General features: G+C 36.8%; 2 protein-coding genes across 3 annotated transcripts; one reads left to right on the top strand and one right to left on the bottom strand.

Moving 5' to 3' along the window:
- The first annotated feature begins 6,623 nt into the window (after nt 1-6,623).
- On the top strand, nt 6,624-16,698 carry LOC144709148 (uridine kinase-like protein 3). 2 transcript variants are annotated; one of them, XM_078582572.1, is made up of 16 exons: nt 6,624-6,696; nt 7,729-7,878; nt 8,287-8,378; nt 8,633-8,702; nt 9,315-9,430; nt 10,131-10,227; nt 10,913-10,992; nt 11,806-11,949; nt 12,073-12,156; nt 12,233-12,293; nt 14,239-14,299; nt 14,803-14,896; nt 14,964-15,036; nt 15,240-15,322; nt 15,753-15,942; nt 16,560-16,698. In XM_078582572.1, exons 2-15 carry the CDS (start codon nt 7,740-7,742, stop codon nt 15,900-15,902), a joined length of 1,344 nt encoding a protein of 447 aa, XP_078438698.1. In that variant the 5' UTR covers nt 6,624-6,696; nt 7,729-7,739; the 3' UTR covers nt 15,903-15,942; nt 16,560-16,698. The 2 variants fall into 2 exon arrangements, with proteins under 2 accessions (XP_078438698.1, XP_078438697.1); XM_078582571.1 differs by having other exon boundaries at nt 11,755-11,949.
- Nucleotides 16,648-22,367, bottom strand: LOC144709149 (Chaperone DnaJ-domain superfamily protein). Its single transcript, XM_078582574.1, has 5 exons — nt 22,205-22,367; nt 18,238-19,261; nt 17,984-18,097; nt 17,337-17,486; nt 16,648-16,962 (listed from the first exon to the last, which is right to left on the bottom strand). The coding sequence occupies exons 2-5, from the start codon at nt 19,123-19,125 to the stop codon at nt 16,822-16,824; spliced, it is 1,293 nt and encodes a 430-aa protein (XP_078438700.1). The 5' UTR covers nt 19,126-19,261; nt 22,205-22,367; the 3' UTR covers nt 16,648-16,821.
- Nucleotides 22,368-22,628: the final 261 nt, after the last annotated feature.

Genomic DNA, 22,628 nt, shown 5'->3' with positions numbered 1-22,628 from the left:
TTCTGATTTTCTGGATATTTTGATATATTTATGGATTCTAAGACCATATTTTTAAATAAATAATTTTCTGAGCCAGAACATATTTATTATGAATTGTCTAACATTATATTTTGATAGCTATTATTTTATTACAGATTTAACTTTTAGATTTTTTGATTTGGAATATATTTTTTGGGGAATTACTAAAGAGTATTCTTACTTTATTTTGGTTCTGCCATGTGTTCATTTTTTGGATAATGATCAATCTTTTAATTTCTTCAGTGATTATTTGTGCTAATAATAGAAAAATAGTATCGTTATGACAATTTAAAGTGGATGAAACAATGGGTAATAGTGATATGATGTCATAGTATTTCTTGTTGTGTAGGGATACATGGGCCAATGAAAAAGGAGCCACTAAAATCACAATGAATGAGATGTGAAAGGTGTTGGATTATGTACATTGGTTCATCCATGGAAAACATGATTCCATGATGTGGAACTGTGGGAACTTGTGGGAACTTATTCCACCCTTAACATGCTCGCTTTGAGATCATTCTGAAGTTGTTTATGTGTCTGTCCACTAGAAGTATCCACACGATCACGTTGGCCTTGGATATCCACTTCTTCTCCAACTCTTCTTGAAAATCTTGAAGATCTTCTCACTATGAAGACACTATCCTTGGTTGAGTAGAGAAGAGATGAGAGTGGAGAAAGGGGGGCTCTCAATTCTGGGTGGCCTAGGTGCTTGAAATGAGTGCCCCTTCCCTATTTATATTTTTAATTTTTTCTCAAAAAACACTTAAGTAAATACATAATTACCAATGCCCCAATGATTTTATGTGTGTGACTCTCCAGGCTCATGTCTCATTCTAGTTAATTACTTTAGAGGCCCAATATTAATCATTGACCAACCTTATTAATTAAGCATATCAACAAATAGATTAATTAACTAAGGATCAATTCAACCCAATAGATTTAACTGAGTTTCCAGCCCGTGGGGTGCCAAGCTACACCTCATGTTCTAAAAGATACCGAGTAGTGTTTGAACTCTCTAATGGAACCTCTAATGTCATCGGCTACTAAATATGCATAATCCATCATCCCCACGCCTCTCAAATGACTTAGGGTATGGTTGATCATCAAACCCTAATCCGTTGTTCAATAGTACTGAAGCGTGACTAGGATCATTAGACAATTCCTTCTCCAATATCCTCACTACATTGGCTAAGGATTTTTGCATCATCTTCCTTGAGTCAATCTCCTCTTATACTAACGTTGGATGATTTTGTCTTGACCACTTAATCACCTCTGTGAGCTTCTTAATACATCTGTGCTATGACTTGTTTGAATCCCATGATTAGAGGCTCGTAAAATGTTGTAAAAAAGTAGTCCTCCCTCCATGAGATGTCCTTGGTGTCGCAAGCCAATAGATCATTTAGATAATTGTGACATCATGTCACAATTGTATAAGTGATCCATTGACTTGAGACATGAATCAACCTGATTGACATTTAAGTATAATACCATTTAGGGATTCATACGGATCAATTGAGTGAACTCTTTCTCCAAAGAGCACCACTATTTGTCCTTCGTGTCACCGCACTAATAGCCATAGGACCAACTATACTTATTGAATAAATATGATCAATTAGTGCTATTATATCTAGATAATTCAATGTCTATTTAGACTATCCATTGAAAATGGATATCTAGAATACATGTTTAAAGACTAGTGATCATTGTATTATGATCTCATCATAATTCACTATGTCATTGCATGTATTCATGGGTTTCATTATCATTACATTAGAATAATAATAAATGTAATATTTTATCCAATGAACTTAATTAAACATGGTTGCGTGATTTGGCTTGACAACCACATAATATCCATTAGTCTCCAAAAATACTCATAAAACTTCACCTACATCCATGGTTTCAAATAATCTCAATAAAATAAAAGACTATTGCCACTCAAATAATCCTAAGCGTCAGTTATGGTGTCTCTAAAATATAGTGGATATTAGAAATAATGCATATATTAGAACCTAGGCATTCGAATAATCTCTATAAAATACAAGACTATTACCACTCAAGTCAAAAGTGCCAATCAGGGTGTCTCTAAAAGATAGTGCATATTGGAAATAATGCATCTATTATAACCTAGGCATTCAAATAATCTATATAAAATACAAGACTATTACCACTCGAGTCAAAAGCGCCTATGAGGGTGTCTCTAAAAGATAGTGCATATTAGAAATATTGCATCTATTAGAACCTAGGCATTCAAATAATCTTTATACAATATAAGACTATTACCACTCGAGTCCACAGCACCAATTAGGGTGTCTCTAAAAGATAGTGCATGTTAGAAAATAATGTATATATTAGAGTCTAGGCATTGAAATCACATTAATCATTGTTCAATAAATATTTCATGAATAACTATAGGTCCATTTGAATCATTTACGAACAAATGTAGAACCTAAGAGTCCTAACACATCATTATCTATCCTTGTTGCTCATAAGGTCTTACAAATGGCTTCCCTCTAGGGTCTTACAAATGACCTCATGGGTTGCACAAGAGAAATCTAGACTTGGTAGAATGGCCAAGTTGTTGAAAAATAATACATGCTCCATCATTAAATAATACAATAATCAATGTCGCACCTGGTATACCCAATCCACATCACATAGGATTTTGACTTCTTATGACACTACCTCAGATATTTTCTCAATCCATAAAGTGACTTTCTGAACTTTATAAAATTATTTTGGGACCACAATGCAATAAAGCTATTACAGTTATGCATGTAGATAGTATTCTCCAATCACCCTGGAGAGGTGTTGTTTTCAGATCTCCCTAAAGAGAAGTTATTTCACCTCCAACAATTGTAACGCCAACACCAACCAAATTGATGCATGATTTACCACCAGTGAGAAAAAAAAATTGATACAAACTCTTGTTTGCACAACCTCCTTTGCTAAAAGCATTTAGAAGGCAAATCTTCTTTCTCCAATGATAAACTATAATTTAAGTTAAATTATTTTTAAAAAGGCTTTGATTTATGCAAAAATATTTATATTTGTTTCTTAGTTATAATAGGGTAAGGGCCTAATCCATAAGTAAAGGTAATTAAATATATTTTAAAATAACTGCTTTAGATGATTTTATATTTTTCTAGATTTTTAACTATTTCCTAAAGATAAAATCAACCAAATTGAGGAAAACTAGTCAAAAATATTTTAAATAAATGAAATAAATATTTATGTTATTTATAATATGATATAATAATTTATTATGATTTTTATGAATTTTTTGTATTTTATTGAGCAAGAAATAAATTTTAAGAACTAATAGAACCTTAGGTCCCCTCATTGAAATTGCAACAGAAACAGCTACGTGTGGAATTATTTAGTGCCGTTTGATTCTTTGGAAAGCTTGAATTCTAGGCCATCATATGGATTATTTACCTAAATAAAATTCTGAGAAAATACAAAACAAGCGTTCAGGAGATTACACAAACCTTGTTGTCATCTTTCCCAAGGGCCAAGTTGTGTTGTTTCTCCAAGAATCTTGGTCACCTTTGAACTCTCTCCCACACTCTTGTAGAACAATAATGAATCACGTAAATATGATGCACTAGGTGTCCAACAAAAAGTTGGGAGTAGAAGTCCAAGATGAGATGCAAAGAGAGAGGAGAATATATTAAATGAAGTGCCCTAACTCCCCAAACAATGGATTTAATTCCAAAAGTCTGTAGTGCTAGGATTACTTGATTTCCAGGGTGGATCCTAGTTCCCTCCTTCAAAGATTTTAAAACAGGCCTTTCAAATTCAAATTGTGGGTTAGTTCCACAATTATTGCCTTTAGTTGGTACGGTTCTTAAGAAGGTTTGAATGCGCTTGTAAAGTGAGCTTATTGTGTATTGGGACGCTTCTTATTATCTAGGAGATGACTTAGGTTTCTCATTTCCTCCCATTTTTATCCCAAATACACCATTTTATTTAATAAGTCCTGTATTTCAAATAAAAAACTCCTAGAAGATGTGACAAATCCACTTAACTCTTAGGAGTCAAGAAGGGTTAGTCTCAAAAAACAACAAAATATATAAAAATTAATCTAACAAAAATAAATCATAAATTTCCTATTTTATCCTTTAATGGTGAATAATGCAAGTGCAAATAAAAAAAAGAGGTAGAAATGAAGTATAAAGCATATTTTTATTGATCTAATTTGATGTTATCATCCAACCTCTATTATCTTCACAAATTCTCTCAAAACATCTATCATCAGAAGAGATACCTTCTCACGATCCATGATGAAAATTTGAAAAAATATTCAAGAGTCATAATATCTATGTCTAAGTAGATGATTGCTGTACTCAACCTTGGAGCTCAAAATAGCCAAAGCCGAAGCAACTAGAAACTAGGAAGGGCTTATAGGTCACATAATTTCTAATTTAATCCTCCTCACTACACCGGCAAAAAATTAGACCTAGTGCAAAGCCAAAGTAGAATTAATCCTTAGGGAGTTATTAACAAATACTTCATTTCATATGTATATCTTACTCAAATCTTATGAGCAAGTTTTATTTTTAACATCAAATTTCTGGAAAGTTGGCCCCAATTTTAATTGACACCTTTTTCTCTTAGTGATTTTCTCCAAATTTTTTCCTTTGAAGGAAATTATGATCACGTTTCAAGTTCTATTAAATGTTATAATAGTCATATAAGTGGTTTGATATGGTAAAATAATTTCCAAGAAATTCAAAGTTTGAATGAGTTCGATATCAAGGAGAGAGAGGGATCGACGAGGAGGAAGAGGGAGCTCCGACGAGGAGAGAGAGAGGCGGAGATTAGGGTTGACTATTTTCCCTTGATTAGACATCCCCATACACGATGGGGACTTTATATGGTGTTCACATGGAAGTGGGTTGGCCCCACTAATAGAGGAATAGAGGAGAGATAGAGAGAGAGAGAAGGCCCAATATCTTCAATAGAATGAATAGAAGGATCAACATTTATAAAATTTATCTCTTGTTCCAACCCTCCATTAAAAAATTTTATTACCTAGAAAATTATTCCCCCTTACAACACTGTAAGTGTCAAATTACCAATTTAGTGAACAGTACTTTTGTTTTGTCAAAACACAAAATCGGTGGTATAATTATCAAGGAAAACTCTGAATTTTCTTATCTCTCTTCTTTCTCATTTACATAGTTGACATGTCCTAATCTAGACCACCAAATGGGAATATTCTAGAAATTAGATAGCAAGAAATATTTTCAATCATCTCATTCCTTATCCCTAGTTCAAACCTCTCATATATTAAGTTGATAACATTAAATGATCTTGAGATCAGAAAACACTCCATCATCATCTATTCCTAGCTAGCACAAATTTCTATGATAAAATACACTCACTATGAATTTTGAAAAATAATAATTACTTTAACCCAGAATATACCTTGGAAATACAAAAAAGGTAAGCTGAGAGATTTTACATGTGAGAGAAAAATCTGAAATGGATTCAAGCACTCCAGATGTGGACTCAAGGGTTGAAGTTACTGATTTTTTGGACATAAAACAGATCTTCCTCCGGCAGAAACGATTTATGAATTCAATGCCAAACGATTTATGAACACTTGACACAAGAGTATCATTCTAACAAGGGCTGTAGTTTTTTGCATAGGGGAAGTATAAAAATATATCAAAAGTGGAAAAAAATTATGCTATTGTAAACATTTAGTATCAGGACTAGCAATATTTTCACTAAAATGATGCATTGTTTATTATACCTGAAGTACTCATCTTCCTTCATATAAAGTTGGTAATTATGTCTTAGATTTGAAAACTACAAGTGTACTAGTCCCTCACTAAAAACTACACTTGGAGTTCATCTCTATGGAAAATACTACTTATGGAGTGTCACAAACATATAGAATTAAGAAAAAATTTCCCATTAAATAATTTTTAAATTGATAAATGGGCTATTACTGCTCTATATCTGATCCAGTGTGCTAGTGAACGGCAGCCGTCATCCGTCACGTCACACGCCACGGTGACGGCAACATGACGGGTGACGTGACGGTGACGAAATTAGTGGCCCGTGACAGTGAGGGTGACGGATGATGAACTGGGCGTGACGATGATGTGACTGTGACGGGGGCCCTCGGACAAGTGATGTGACGGGACGGCAGTCACGGATTTTTTAAAATGACCAAAAAGCTTAAAAATCATTAGATTTCAGCTATTCAACGATCGAGATTTCGCCACGTGGTATCGCTCACTATATTTCTTGGCATTTTGCAGAAAAGTCCCTGCATTAATTCACATGCGCAAAAGGATGCCACCCGAAGATAATTGGAGATATGCCCTGCTTAGTCTCTCTCCTCCGTACGCTTGTTTTTCCCATCACACGTGACGGTGATGCCGTCTGGTGACGGGGATGCCGCAAACCATGAAGGTGACGCGAATGTGATGGATTTTTCCGAAAACCTCGGACATGTGACGGGATGCTGACGTGACGAAACTTTCGTCACGTCACGTCCGTCACTGATCGTCATCCGTCCCGTCACGTCCCAGACTTGCCGTCTTCGAGCTGTGCTTTTCAACTCTCCAGATCGCGTCAAGAACCGATCTTTCTGCCACGGACTCAAATATTCTCAAGAAAAGAGCGAATTTTTCCTTGGGTTCTATACAGATTCCGCAGGTATGGTACATAACAAGTTCGTCTTCCTGCTCTTAAGTTGATGGCTTCGGTGGATTATGCTTTTCTGAGTTCCTGCGCAGTCTAAATTTTTGATGGGAAAGTGTTGCATTTCTTGGTTCGATTTGTCGCGGATTTTATCACTATCATTGAGTTTATTTAAACTAGTGATTGAAAATTCGTCCGAACCACTGAGTAATTGGGTGTGTGCACTTAGAGAATGTCAATTTCTTCATCGTCTTGAGTGGCGGAAATAAGAACCCTTCTTTCCATGATTAAAGGCAGTTCAAATGCGATCTATTGTCTCCCATTTCTTTATTTTTCACATCTGTTTTCGGTTCTCGTACATTAAGCGTTTTTGCATTTTCCTTTTAATCAATGAGCTATAGCGTACTAAATAATTTTTTTTTTGCGACAACGAGTACTAAAATACCGCAGAATAAGACTTGCCAGACTAGTTTTATTTTAATTGGTTCTAGAAAAAATATAAACACCATTCAACGATATGTTATTTCCTTGCGCTAGTGCTAAAGAACCTTACTCTTATAGTTGTTTTTTTAAAAGTTTACTAATGTATTAATAAAGGGCATGTCAACCTGGTCAGATGATTGATTATAAATGGTCAATCTGATCAGATGATCAGATGATTAACTTCTTATCTATATTTATAAATTGTCTCTTTAAAATCCCATTTTTCTAGCTCTGAACCTAGGGTTGGAAAGGGAACATTTTTCCACAAAACTTCTGCTCATCATTTTATTGCCTTTAATCTTCTTATATTGGAAATAATTTGATATTCTTTCGACTCAGAAACCGAAACTTGAGACAGATAAGATTCAGTTAACTTCCACCCATCATCAATAAGAAGTTAAATGCTCTCTCAAACGTTCGTGCTATTTAATTATAGGGAATATTCCCTAAAATTGAGTGGCTAATTTTTGAAATACCTGTGCTATTGGTTTTTATATATCTATGTTTCTTTCAATTTCTTTCACATTTGGTATGTTTATCGGCTACTATTTTTATCTGTTCCAGGCCACCCTACAATGGATCCCAAATCTGTAGAGTCTTTGCTAGGTGGTTGCAGCGGAGTGCATTTCTCAGGATTTCATTTGGATGATACGGAAAAAAAATCCTCAACAATTTCTGACAGCAACCGTTTCCAGAAGCAGCCGTTTGTAATTGGTAAGCATATCAACCCGGTACTTTTCAAAGCTTATCAACCCTAGGCTGACAAACTGATGCCTTAGCTGATATACCGCTGTCCTCACCAACAATGTTTTAATTTGATATTTCCATACTCTATTTAGGGGTATTTTAGCCCACTATGGAGCATTTTAGGTCTCTGCCTCACCAGATCTCTAGCTAGGTCGTCCCCAATCCATTCCTGCCCGATTCGATTGATCTTCTCCCTTCCTCAGTATGAAAATAAACCAAAGTTTGTATCATAATTGATGAGCAGAAAAGATCATTCTTTATTGGCTTGTGATTCAAAGTTTCTATCTTCCATTCGTAGCTGCTATCTCATTCTTGTGGATTAAAAATGTCTTAATTTTGATAAATATTTTATGCTCTCTAAAACATGACATGCAGGCGTTTCTGGAGGTGCGGCGTCAGGCAAGACCACTGTCTGTGATATGATAATTGAGCAGCTGCATGACCAGCGTGTTGTCCTTGTTAACCAAGTACTATTATATTTTGCCTCGTTCTTGTTCTTCCCCCCATGATTCATATTTTTCCCTCATGTGATGGAAGAGATGCAATCTACTTGTCTTTAACTGGCTGACAACTCTTCTTTAATTGGGAATGTGATAGAGACCTTGATGTAGGTCTCCGTCGAGGAAGGGAATATTAATGAAATATTACATTATGACCTTCGTCAATTTGAAATTTAGCATTATTATTCATGCTGTAAAATAACTTTTGGTTTGCCCCTCAGACGTCCTTCTATCGTACTTTGAACGATGAGGAGCTGGTTCATGCTCATGGCTATAACTTCGATCATCCTGGTAACCTCTACTTCTCTCTCTCAAAAGTTACTTTAGCCTCTATTCTTGTGTATATCAATTTCATCTAATATGCAAAGCACTCGGCTAGAATGGAACAGTAATTTCATGTAACATCCACATTATCTGTGGAGAAAAAGTTACGCCTATGATATCATTTCAATATCCCAATAAAATAAGTTAACTTTACAAAATTATAGTATTTTCTTGCGTTGAATGGCTAAAATTTTCTTATCTAGTAATTATATATCCCAATAAATTCATGCTGTTAAGGCATCAAAGTGAATTTTAGTTTTATGTTTTATAAATCTTCATTAAATCTTAGTGTTCAATTAGTATCGTAGATGAACTTATAATGATATCATTCTTTAAAATAAACTTATAATTATATCACCCAACCAACTTATGAAAGAGCAGGCTAAAACGCTTCTTCTGGTATAGATTTTATTGGTGCATCTTTTCATCACCATTTTTGGCAGTTTCTATTTTTTTGGCCAACTGATATTTTTTCTCCATTTTCAATTGCAAAATAGTTTTTTGATGTCGTTACTCTTGTGGTATTTAACTTCGTTCCTCTCTGTTGTCTCTTTTTAATTTCTCCCTTTCTTTTTACAGATGCATTTGACACTGAAAAGCTTATTGCATGCATGGAAGATTTAAGGAACTGGAAATCCGTTGATATTCCAAATTATGATTTTAAAAGTCACAAGAATGTGTCACGTCCAAGAAAGGTAAAATTATGCAATTCCAGTTTTTCTTTATGTTTTTGTAGCACCAAAAGGTTGTGTAGTTGATAATTGATGGCGGTTGGAGTCAGTCGAGAATAACTATTTATCCTCTGAATCTCAGATTTAATCTTGCTATAGTGTGCTTCAATCCGTTTGTTTTCCATTAAGTAAACAGGTTTGATCTTTTTCTTTTTTTGATTTAATTGAAATCATACGGAGGTCACAAGTTGAATGTTTTCGGTTAGTATTCGTCGTAATATTCTAAAACTCGCATTTATTCTACTCTATTCTGTCATATAAAAGTTTTTTCTCCTGTTTCTATCCCACGTTGTGCAATGTCATGCCATATCTCTTTTCTCAACCGCCTTTACTCAACTGATTCATTTCGGGGCAGTATGCTAATCAGACAACAGATCTTGTTGTTTGAAAACAATGCATCTTCTGATAACAATTTAATGATTTTAACGCTGGGCAAAAAAATCATTTTCCATGTCTTCAATCATTTGCTTATTTATTGCCTCAGATTTCTATAACAAGATCCGTGTTGGAAACGGGGCATTGTTTAATATTTTCATGTATCTCCGTTTAAATATATCCGTTCATTACTGTTTAAAAGCTTATGCATTCTATCTGGATTGGCTTCTGTCATCACTTGTTAATGTGAAAAGATAGAGTTATGAAGTTTTTCTGGCTGTTTTCTCAGGTAAATCCTTCAGATGTCATCATACTTGAAGGAATATTAGTATTTCATGAACCCCGAATTCGAGAATCATTGAATATGAAAATTTTCGTGGATTCAGGTCTGGTTTTTCTGCTTTGATTGGCCAGCATTCCTATAAAAGTCTTCCCTTTAATTTTTATGATACATATTATATTACGGCAAATCATGTTGAAATCTGTGCTTTTCAATGTCATACATGCTAGATTGACGTTTGCCTCTGACCTAAATTTTTCATTATTTTGGTTGTCCCATCATATAGGTAATTTATCAAACTAATGTGATCATAAATTGCATATAAAAATTACACACTTTGTCGGTATTTGGGACAAGAGAGGGAACGAAGGAGAGGTCCAACCGAAGCTTGAAGAGCGGAGAGAGGGGCCTATGATATGGGTCTAATGGGCCAAGCTAGTACAAAGCATCGTATCATCTTAATAATTTTCTTTTGTAATGCTCTTCACAAAAAAATTTATTTTGTAGAACACATTCTGGTTGACATCTAAATCTCAGTATAGTAGTTCATTGAAAAATTAGTCTTTCGCTCTTCAAGCTTCTTAGTCTGTTTTCAGGAATTCCAGTACTATTCAGTTAAATGATTTCTTAATATTTTTATTTTCTCATCTTTTCTCTCAGCAATTCACTTATTATCTCGACCTAGATAATCATCGTTTATAGTAAATCTTTATCTTATGATTGTATTTATATCGAGGTTTCAATTTTCTTTGGTTGTCTTATCATTTTTACGATATTTATTTCCAGTGCAGATGCTGACGTATGCCTGGCTAGAAGGATCCAGAGGGATACGATTGAGATGGGCAGGGATATTAAAACGATTCTAGACCAGGTACATCAATTCTAAAATATTTCTTGAGATCAAGAAAGTGAAATATCTTTCAATAATTTTCTTTTTGTCCATGTTCCATGAGAAACATTAGGAGCTCTAACCCCTCTCTGGGGTATTTTTCGTCATTCGCATTTAGGTTAGTTTTCCCTTAAAAAGGGCAGGCAAGAAAGCTGTTGAGTTGGCTGGGAGATCCTCGTGGAGGAGGTTTAGGCGTCGATGCAGGCCTGTAGCCGCTGTTAGTTATATATTTTACATCTATCATTTTCTCCCTTCCCTTCCTCAATAGAAAACTAATCAGAGTTATTTATCAGATTAAAGAACGGGCTGATCACTGATTTCCGGTGCTCTTCCCTCTTTTTCTGATACGAACCTGCTGGTTCGTATCGGGGAGAAGTCGCCGGGAGGTTGTCGGCGTGCCGGGATGAACTACAGCAGGATGAGGGCAGGCGGAATGGTCTGGTGGAATGGATGTCGCGGGAGGGAGCCAAACACATTCTTGTGATACTTCTTGGCTACCCTCCTCAACGGAGGGCTGCTCTATTTAAAGGGATTACAAAAGGTCTAAATGACCTAAATGCCCCTATTGGGCTAAATGATGAAAGACCCTAGATACGTCGGGGTCGTATCAATACTTATCAGATTCAACAAAAAAAATTATCAGATTAAAGGAGCAACGAATTACTGTTAACAAACATAGTTGGTCATTTGCTATTTTTATGTGATGTTGGCTTCCCCAGTTTTCTTACTTCTATGCTTTTGCAGTATTCAAAATTCGTGAAACCTGCTTTTGATGACTTCATACTCCCAACGAAGAAATATGCAGACATCATCATACCACGTGGTGGGGATAATCATGTGGCTATTGACTTGATTGTGCAACATATCCGCACAAAGCTTGGTCAACACGATCTTTGTAAAATTTACCCAAATTTCTTCGTCATCCATTCTACATTTCAGGTGAAACTCAAAGCGTTTATAAAAAATACTATGAATTTGTCTCTTTTTTCCTTCATTATTCATTGGACAATGTGATCTCCGTTCAGCTGTTGAAATTTCCTTTATAACACTGATTTTGTCCAGATAAGAGGCATGCACACCCTTATCCGTGATACGGATACCTCGACGCATGATTTCATATTTTATGCTGATCGACTGATTCGTTTGGTAAGTTTTCACTGGCTGGCTGTGTAATTTTGCCACAGATCAGATTCTTTATCTGATTCACACTTTTACCCATCAGGTAGTTGAGCACGGTCTGGGTCACTTACCTTTCAAGGAGAAGCAAGTGATTACTCCAACAGGTATACATCTTCCATCTTCCTAAATTCAGTTATTTTAATTCATGCTTGGCGAGTATTTTTGCGCTGACATGATCTTGAACTTATCTAGTTCACTTCTGTTATTTTCCACACTAGATTTTGGTCTTTTGCAAAAGCTTTTTTTCTTCAAAGAACTGGTTACCCTTCCTTTCAGAGGGCAGCCAAGTGTGAATTGAAGTTTCGTCTTGGCCAATCCCACCTTGTCTCTTTCCCCTCATTGTCCCTTCCCCCTTGGCCTTTCAGCAATTCGCTGCCTCACTCGATCAACTCACCGGTTATTCGGACGGCTCATCTTACGATTAATCTCTCCTTATCTCTGATCTGGGCCTCACTCCTCAATCCTTCCCCTATTCCACCGACTGATCCCTCCTGTAGCCCCCAATGAAGAGGATCTCTTCAGGAATAGGAACCAACGTCAAGGTTCTTGTCACTGACATTAATCATTAGACTCTTCTCTAGCATCTCAATCATGTGGTTTAATCATTAGACTCTCCTCCTCATCATTCCTTTTACTGCGGTGTTTGTGAGATTTGGAGGGCTGGAGCTCTAGAAGACAAGTGGACGAGGAAACAAAATAGAAACTTGATTCAACCCTAACTACACCCGGGTATCCCTATACACAGGGATCTAATATGGGCCTATTATAACAGGCCATATTGTAAATAGAAATAGAGGTCAAAAAATAAAAAGTACGCAGCATATAAATATAAATAGTGGTAGTTGACTGTTAGCTAACAGTGTTACTCTTAACTTCCAATCAGAGGACTATCTCAAGAACAGCAGTAACATGATTATGTACTGTGCAACAAGTAACAGCAGGGTATCTTACAGAAGTCAGGCGTTTGCTAACTAGCGTTGCTTATGCAAGCATGAGAATTCTTCAAGGTTGTCTTACTCAGAAATCAGTCAGCAAGTAACATGAGTCAACAAAACTTTTATTACAAGGCTTTGCAAGGATTCTGTAGATTCGACCATTGCCCATGCAATCTATAAGCGTACGGGAATTAACTTTTTAGAAGCCAGAAATGGAAAAAATGGTTGCAGATGCAGATGCAGATGCCTTGGGGATAGTCCGTGCATGTCAAAGAACCCTTGTACGTGGTCCTCCAGTTGCCGGTAAGTCGGGTTTGAACTCGTAATATAATGATGATGATGGAAAATTAAGCGAAGAAGATGAATCATTTTGTCATCCACAATTTTCTTGACATAATTTGTCATGATCCAACTGTGGAGAATGACAGGGATGATGATGACTGAGAACTCTTGTCATCGTCATTGGTGACAGAGACCATTACCTTCAACTTTAGAAGATGGAAGATGGAAGGTGCATTGACAAAAGCAAAGGCTGACCAGCTTTAATTTTTTGATCATTGTCACAGAAAAATAGATCTTACAAGAAACTAACTCCCTTCAGGTCAAGAAGGGTAAACGATTCAGAAATATTGCAAGCGATACCACATGCAAACGGCCTAGTGAACCAAGGAAACCACAACATTTTTCAAGACATTAAGCGATCCTCAGCTTTCCTGTATCAGGACAAACCTCAAATGGTATATCTGGTAAACCCACCTGAAACCTTCAAAGTGACTTGATTTTCCTGGCCGAGTAAGTGAGGACAACAAAGTCGCTTGAGACTACAAAGATATGACAAGCAACTGTCAACTAAGACCTTTTTTTGGACTAGATGTCAACTGAAACCCAATGAGACCGAAATTGGATTACTGTGCATGTTTCGGTTTCTAAATCTGGTTGAGGCAGCAATATTTGCATCTTATATGTGCTAGAAGTTTTGAGAAATAGTGTTTCTTGAATACATAATTATTTACTTTTAAAGATATGCATAAATTTAAAGCATCTTTCACAAGAGGTAACAAATGCTGTTTTATTAGAGTCACGGAATGGGTTATATCCTTTTTCATGAATGCAGGGTCTGTGTACACCGGAGTAGAATTCTGTAAAAGACTGTGCGGAGTCTCTGTAATTCGAAGGTACTTTTGCATAGTTCTCACTGAGGTTCAAGATAATCCGTGTCATGTAAACCTATTGTGTGCGTGGCTACCCAAACAATTTGAGAAACTCACTTGTGTTTTTCTTACTTATCGTCTAGAAACTGTCTGTACTTGGAATAAGGTATGAAGAAGGTCCTGCCAATGGTCTTAATCGTTACACAATAGGACTTGTACCAAAACAACACATTATCCTCCATGGTTTACCTGCTCATTCATGCAAAAGAACTACTAGCTCCATGATCCCATACTAAGACCTGTATTATCATTGGGAAGGTCACCGACTTTGTGTGATCTCCCCTATCCTTATTTCAAAAAAAAAAAAAACCTGTATTCTCATTCGGCATCATCTTCTCTAGTCAGTGCAACCCGTTATACTTCTTGATCATTAGAACTGTTATTTCATCTAAAAATTCATGATTCAATCATTCAATACCTGTCAAGGATTCTTGCCATTGAAGATTGGTGGGACTTTGTCGTTTCAGTGGTGAAAGCATGGAGAATGCCCTCCGGGCTTGCTGCAAAGGGATCAAGATCGGCAAGATTCTTATACACAGGGAAGGAGACAACGGTCAGCAGGTTTGTTCTAGCTTTCGCATTTATCTATCTTCAGGCTTTCTCTAACCTGAGATATTCAATATCACAGCTTATCTACCATAACCTTCCAACAGACATCTCTGAGAGACACGTACTGCTTTTGGACCCTATTCTAGGCACTGGTGAGCTTGACTCGTAATCTTGCAATCTGTTCAATTCCATTATTCTTCTCTTAGTAATCTTAAAGAATCACTTTCTTTCAAAAAAAAATCTTAAAGAATCACTTATTTTCGTCAGTAAAAGTTTCTGTAAAGTTCTATATCAAACTTTTATCCAGTAGCCATTTCCAGATTCTCATCATATCTTCTTTATGCCATTCTATTAGGAAACTCAGCGGTACACGCTATTTCGCTGCTGATGTCCAAGGGCGTTCCAGAAACCAACATCATATTCCTAAACCTCATCTCTGTAAGCCAGACCTCCTTTACACCCTTCAGTTACGAAAATTGAGAGAACTATGTTACGCAAATGAATCAATGATCCTCAACATCAGAGGCACTTCTGATCCGTGAGAAAAATCCTTTACGATACAGAAACAGACCACCAAAGTAAACTATAAGATTAAACCTGAAATAACCTTTGTTTTGTACTGATTTCTCTATACATAAAAAACAATAATAATAAGTAAGGTCACCTGAGATCGGTGATCACAATTCATAACATAGAAAAACGAAAAGTTTATTCCTAGCTAATTTGTTGTAGGAAGTTGGGGATCAATAAGTATAACTGGACCGTACGGAATAGAGATGTTTCTTTTGCCAATAATGTGTCATAATTTTTTCTTCCACGTCTCAGTGATCTAAAATCCTTCAGATTTTTTTAAAATTCTTTTCAACAGGCTCCTCAGGGCGTCCACGTTGTCTGCAAGACATTTCCTAGAGTTACGATCGTGACTTCAGAGATAGAAAGCAGACTAAACGAGGAATTCCGCGTGGTACCAGGAATGGGAGAATTTGGAGACCGCTACTTTGGAACTGATGCATGTTAGCGGTACAAATCTTCCCAGCTTAGAGCATCGATCAAACCAGGTAAAAAGAGCAATATAGCACATCATGATTTCGCGTCCAGGATGACAATGATGAGTCATCATAATTTTCATCATTTATCTATGCTAGTATGACAACGATGATAATGATTCACTATCATTCTCTCATCATCTTCCTACCTGCCGGCCATGGGTGACAATGATGACTTGTTATTGTCGTTTTGTCGTTATCATCGTCATTACCACTGTCATCTTATCGACATATGAATGGCAACAATGATGATGATGACGACGATGATGAGTAATCATTAATATCATTTATATAATTTATTTCTCTACATGTAAATCTCTTGCTCTGCACTTTTTCATTGGAGACAGCATTACACATGACAATGACAATGATGAGTCATCATCTTCTTCGCCATATGTCTGCTAGTAAGATGACGATAGCTGTGTATACTACAACTCATCATCACCCATCTGTGGTCACGACGAGGATGAATGGTCATCATCGTCTAATCTTAACGCACAACTTCTCAAACCTAAAGAATCCTGAATCAGATACAATCATTGCCCTAGTTTTTCACCAAAGGGGATAGATAATTCCCAGAGACGGTTGTTACACTTTTCAATCGCTTATAGTTTTTCTCTTTGTTCCAGGAACATTGTCACGTTCTTGCTGGGTTGAGGCCTTCAGTGCTATAATGTACCCTTATTTATTGTTCCGATTGAATAAAGATATGGTCCGTAGTTTCAAAACCCAGTTCTCTTCTTTCACTATTTGCAGTTACTTATTACAGTACATTTGTTTCTTAGAACTCACATTAACCCTACACTAGGGTTAAAAGAAACAAACAGAAACACAAATTAATACCAAATTTACAATAAAATTGGCACCTAGAATCAAGGAGCAGACCTGACATTAAGCCACAGGTGGCAATCTCTGCCTCAAGCGTGAGATCAGCTTAAATTTCTCCTCCGCTTCAACCTGCTCTTTGATGTCTGTCTTCGATGCTCGGTCAGGATGGAATCTAAAGAGAGCCTGCTTGAAGGCAGCGTTGACCTAAGATAAAATATCAACTTTAGTTATATATGGATCATTCCTCAACTATAATTCCATTCATGAGATGCAAAACACCTGTAAGAAGTAAAACGATGGCAGCTGACCCTTACACATTCAAATAACGGCATGCTGTTAAGGATAATTAGTGGTAAACTCAATGAGGAATCGTCAATGATGTAAGGCAGTGGCATTGTCCTAATGGTAAGTATCAAACTCACAAACATAAGATTGGATGGAATTACGCTTCAATTCTTTCACAGGTAAAAGATGCATATCCCCCTTGTAGTTATCTTTATTAACAGTAAACTAGTTTTTTTTTGAAAAAAAATTTAATATAAAAATAAATGAAGATCTTGCAAAAAAAACAGATTCACCTCAAAAGAAGGGGGAGAGGATCCCCCTCTGACGTTTATACCCAAGGCACGAAGCAAAGAAGCAGAGCCTTTGTGTTTCACTTCCAAGCCCTCTAGCTCCTTCCTTATTTTGCTTCTCAGATTATCCTTTAAATCAATCGTCTCCTTGTCCTGAATTTATCACATATTAAAATCCATAAGAAAAAAAGGGAGAGTAAGATGTAGAATAGTAGAAAAGCCTAAAACCGCTCTGTTAAAAATCATCCTTCCTAAGGAGCACCCCTTCTGGGTCTCCTGTACCTCCTATTTCTGTAAAGATCATCCTTCCTAAGCTAGGATTTACAAATAGAAAGACAGCATATCTAATTACTTATTGTAGCTGGTTCAAATACCCAGTGGTACAGTTAAGCAGGCTGGGCCCATCAATCTTAAGTTACTTATTCTCACATTTGCGAGACTAAATAACATACAGGTTGAGCATTTCATGTAGGTCCACTAATAACATGTGGCACACACAAGAATAGAAAGAAAAAAGTAAATAGGAACCAAGAAATAAAGGTTTTTTTTTTTGAATGAAAGAAATAAAGGAAATACGGACGGCTGGCTAACACTCTCAATTCAAATAAACAAAGAGAGTGAAAAAAATCTAAAGCCATGGAAGTCCTTACCCGTTTGTGAGACTCACGGATTTCTTCAATGCGTTGCTTCTGCCTTCTCTCCATGTCTAGCAAGCGTAGAGTCTGAGCCTTCTTTTTCTTCCGCAGCCTTTGTGCTTCCTCTTGCTAGAGAAAAATGAGTTCATAGTAAGTCACTGAAGTATGCACATTCCAAAAGCAGACATCTAAGTGACTCAAAAAAATGTAATCATAACTAAAGTACTTAAAATAATCAACAATGCAATTTGACTTAAGTAAGAAATAACCTGGATCCTTATTTGTTCCCGCCGTGCCGCCCATTCCTCTTCCTGAGCAAGTCTATATTCTTCCGATTCTTTGTGTTTATCCCTCTCGCCAATTGCATCATTCTGAAAATTTGATATGTTGTCCACATTTTCAAGAACCAATTGTTCATCCGAACCAGGCATCTGTTCTTCTACCACGATTTCGCGTAAAATCCCGAGAGAAGCTTTTCCTCCCCAAGAAGAGCAAGGAAGGATTGTGCTCTCAGCTTTAGATTTACATCTATCTTCATCTGGATGTGAAAATATTGTTTTTCCTCTACATTTTTCTTCACAGCTAGACTTTTCCACCTCTGCATTATTAAGAGAGCTCTCATCATGAGATGTAAATTCACCCCATCCCATGCTTGATCTTGTACATTGTCTCTCCTTTTTCTTCGTCATATACGCCTTTTCCCAATCTTTACGAATATCTGATGAAAAATCATTGATGACCTCACAACCACTGTCACTGTCACTTTCACAAGAACTACTACTATCGCTGTCAGTCAAGGCACTGCGAGCAGAATCTTCACTAAAAATGGGAATCCATGTTGGATTCTCAACATGAACTCTTCCCTTCATATCCTGACACTCGTCACTGTCAGAATCTACCACTAACTGAAAATGGGAATTCATGCTTCCACTAGTACTCTCCTCAGCCTTTCGACTATGAGAAAAGTCATCATTATCTTCATCTATGATGATTACTCTACTTGAGAAAAACTTTTTATTGGGCTTCAATGATGTCCGGGAGTGCCTAGATCTGTGACTCGAACATTCGGGACCGTCAATTACGATGACATCAATTTTGCTTTTATTCTTCTCCTTGGCATTCACACAACCATTGTCTCTGGTATTTCCAGGTTCCATTGTCCAATTAGCATTATTCCACCTGGACCTTCATCTGTTTAATATGTTACCCCAACACATGTTCCACTTTAAATATCTAAAAGGACTCCTAGATCACCAAAGAAAACAGCCTTCTACTCCAAACTTTATCGCTGTCCTGTCATAACATAAAAATTAATCATTAGAAAGACAAAAGTAAAAGAAAGCTCCAAACTAGTCGTTTTAAGGTTAGGACAGATCCTAATACTAACGAGAAAGCAGTATCAAATTCTGATATGACTTGTGGTATCAATGAATACTTCTCGACTTAGAACTCAAGAAATCCTCAGGAATTCACCAATGTACGTTCCGAGTTGAATAGAGAAAAGATGAGATGAGAAGAAAATAGAGAAGGTAGCTCGCCGGTTGGCTCCTCCCTCCATGACGGCGTTTCCTCCCTCCGAATCAGCAGGCCTGCTCCTGCTGCTCCAGCCTTTCTGGTGGTTGTAACCGTCAGCCTCCAGATTCAAGAAATGCTTGATCCCCCTCCCGCGCAGGTTACCCCTTATTTTAAATTGGTTCACACGTGCGAGGACTCGCACGTGTGTTCTGGTTGGCTAATTCATCGTGTAAAGAATTTATCAAATTCACAATAAAAGAACCATTGATTGGATTAAAGAATGTGTCCGTGACATTTGTGAAAGAGTTTAAACGGATAACTTCATTTAAAACAAAAAAGAATACCAGATTAATACAGGTTTGAGACATTCGAAAGAAAATGGACCTGGTTAAGATATTGCTACTGAAATTTTGATATTTTGTGGAAGGAGCAGAACAAATGAAACAAAATGAAACACGTAAGCAACCTGAGCATAAAGAAACATGACACGAGATTCACAATACCGAAGTAATATAAACCACTGAAAAATGGTGAAGAATGGTTATGTCTAAATCATAAATTATTCAAATGAGTCATTAGAGAGAAAATAGAAGTCCTGATGAAGGCCTACGCTAACTTCAAAATAGCAGATAAGGGCAAAGATTTGGGAGGAAGATAAAAGAGATACCAAATAATTGATGTCGTAAAACGGGTAACGACAATTTTAGAAAAACAGGGAAAGGGACTTATCCTTCCTCTCAACAATATCCTTCCTCTCAACTACGTACCATAAAACTGGAAATAACCAGTGCACAATGAGTGGTGCCAAGCATCCTAAAATTCGGGACTGCAATTCAATTGGAAGGATTTTGCAGATGGCATTGAAAATTTGATATTTTCCAGAATGCCCATCGAAATTACCTTAACTTTCTGTAACAAAGAAGACATCGCTCATTTAGGAATGATTGAGAAGAGAAGGGAGATAATAGAGGTAGGATTGTTGCCGAGATGAAAGAGAGTATAGGGATCACGCAGAATGGATGTCGCCAGGAGAGAAAAAGCAGGATGAACTTTGACGAGAGGAAATGCTTTGAAAGGGTTAATCGCAGCCCTCCTCAAGGGAAAGGGATACAAGCAACGTGCACGATGGGAGCAGGACAATATTTGTCTCGGGATGAAAAAAACATCCCATCTGCAGGTGTTGGACATCAGAATAGATGGAAATTTGATACGATCCCAGCTCAGGAACATGATCGATCTGCACTGTAACTCAATTCCAAATTAGAATTGATATTCCCAAATGATCATGAATTGTCCACAAGCGCTGACATAGACAGAGATATATACATAAATATATAGATAAATAGAGATAGATAGATAGAGATAGATAGATAGAGAGAGAGATAGATAGAGAGAAAGATAGATAGATAGAGAGATAGATAGATAGATAGATAGATAGATAGATAGATAGATAGAGAGATAGATAGATAGATAGAGAGATAGATAGATAGATAGATAGAGAGATAGATAGATAGAGAGATAGATAGATAGATAGATAGATAGATACATAAATAGATAGAGAGATAGACATATAGATAGATAGATAGAGAGATAGATAGATAGATACATAAATAGATAGAGAGATAGATATATAGATAGATAGATAGATAGATAGATAGATAGATAGATAGATAGATAGAGAGATAGAGAACGGGAATGATCGAGGGGATGGCAAAGGATCGCCGACAAACAGTCGTTGCTCGCTAAGGGGATGACGTTGGCCTGCGAGCACGGAGAGGGAGAGTCGTGACCAGAAGGATTAAGTTTGTACCAAGTAAAAATTAGGAGGTGATTCAACATGGATTCTACATCTTGGAACCAAGAGTGTTGGGCCTGCATTGTGATAATTGAAACCAACTCGGAAATAGCAGTAATGTAGAAGAGAGAAATCCACCAGATACCCACCAAAGATGAAGACCTAGAAGTTAAATATTTATTCTTAGAAACTGCCATCCACATTATTTGAGACACTATCGGACTTGTGAGTAGGACCAGTTAGTCTAAGCCCTCAAGTCTTTACTTTTCAGTCCTTGCCTATTTTACCCTGCTTTATGTTCTAAACATATCCTTATGAGACCCACATTCTAAGGACTCATGAGATTCGAATAGATGTCCTAGTTGGTTTCTCTAAGAAGGCCCAAACTCCAAATCATTTGTCTTTGACAATCAAATTCCTGAGCATCAGCTCGTAGATCGAAACCTTCACCAAAATCCTAATTAAATGCATATAAGATAGACGAATTAACCCGCGGTATAAGATTATCTCGAGTTTCTAAAACATTAGCGAAAACAGAATTTCGCAGAAACCCGGCGCCCCCTGTTTCACCCAAGCATTCAAATGACAATAATATACACGAGAAAAAATACGATGCTTGATCGCAAACCCAGGAAAATAATTCTAGATTACCAAGTTAAAATAACTAAATTGGGGGGTTAAACAAATTCCGAGAAGGAAATTGGGAGGAAAAATGAATTTAGGACATGTATAGATACCTAATTCCAAACACCCGAAAGAAAAACGTCGAAAACATCTTCTGGGTCGGGGAAAATTAACCCTATTGCACAATTAGAACACCACAAGGGATACAAGAAAGGGAACAGATGAAAGAAAAAACGAAATCGACCAAAACAAAGAGGCAAAGAAAGAGATTAGAGGGAGAGAAGGAGAAAGAAAAAGGGTACCTGCAATAGAGAGAGGCGATCGAAACCCAGAAGCAGAAACTATGGCGAAACCTCCACCAAGTAAGCTCCTTTCTCTCCCTTTGAATTCCCGCGGAAGGCACCAATTGTTTTCGTTGAGGACCCCATATTCTCCCCTTCGATGGGGCATCCAAAAACTTGACTTAGAACAATTTTTATGAATTTTTCTTTATAGTTTCCTCGGAAAAAATGGAGATTTTGGGTCTCTGGGTTGACCCATTAACCCAGTCCAGATGGGTTTTGAGGATGAACCCAGAATGAAGAAATGGGGCCATTTTGGGAACAACCCAATTGAACCATCCACTTTTATGTCATATTATGAGCAGGATTAGCTTAGTTTATAATCATGGGTTCTCTCTTAAAACCAACATCATGATGTCACTCTTTTTAACTCCTTGAGAGATGG

Source organism: Wolffia australiana, chromosome 11, assembly GCF_029677425.1.
Source record: "Wolffia australiana isolate 7733 chromosome 11, ASM2967742v1".
NCBI lineage: Eukaryota > Viridiplantae > Streptophyta > Magnoliopsida > Alismatales > Araceae > Wolffia > Wolffia australiana.
This window is presented reverse-complemented; position numbering and strand designations above follow the sequence as displayed.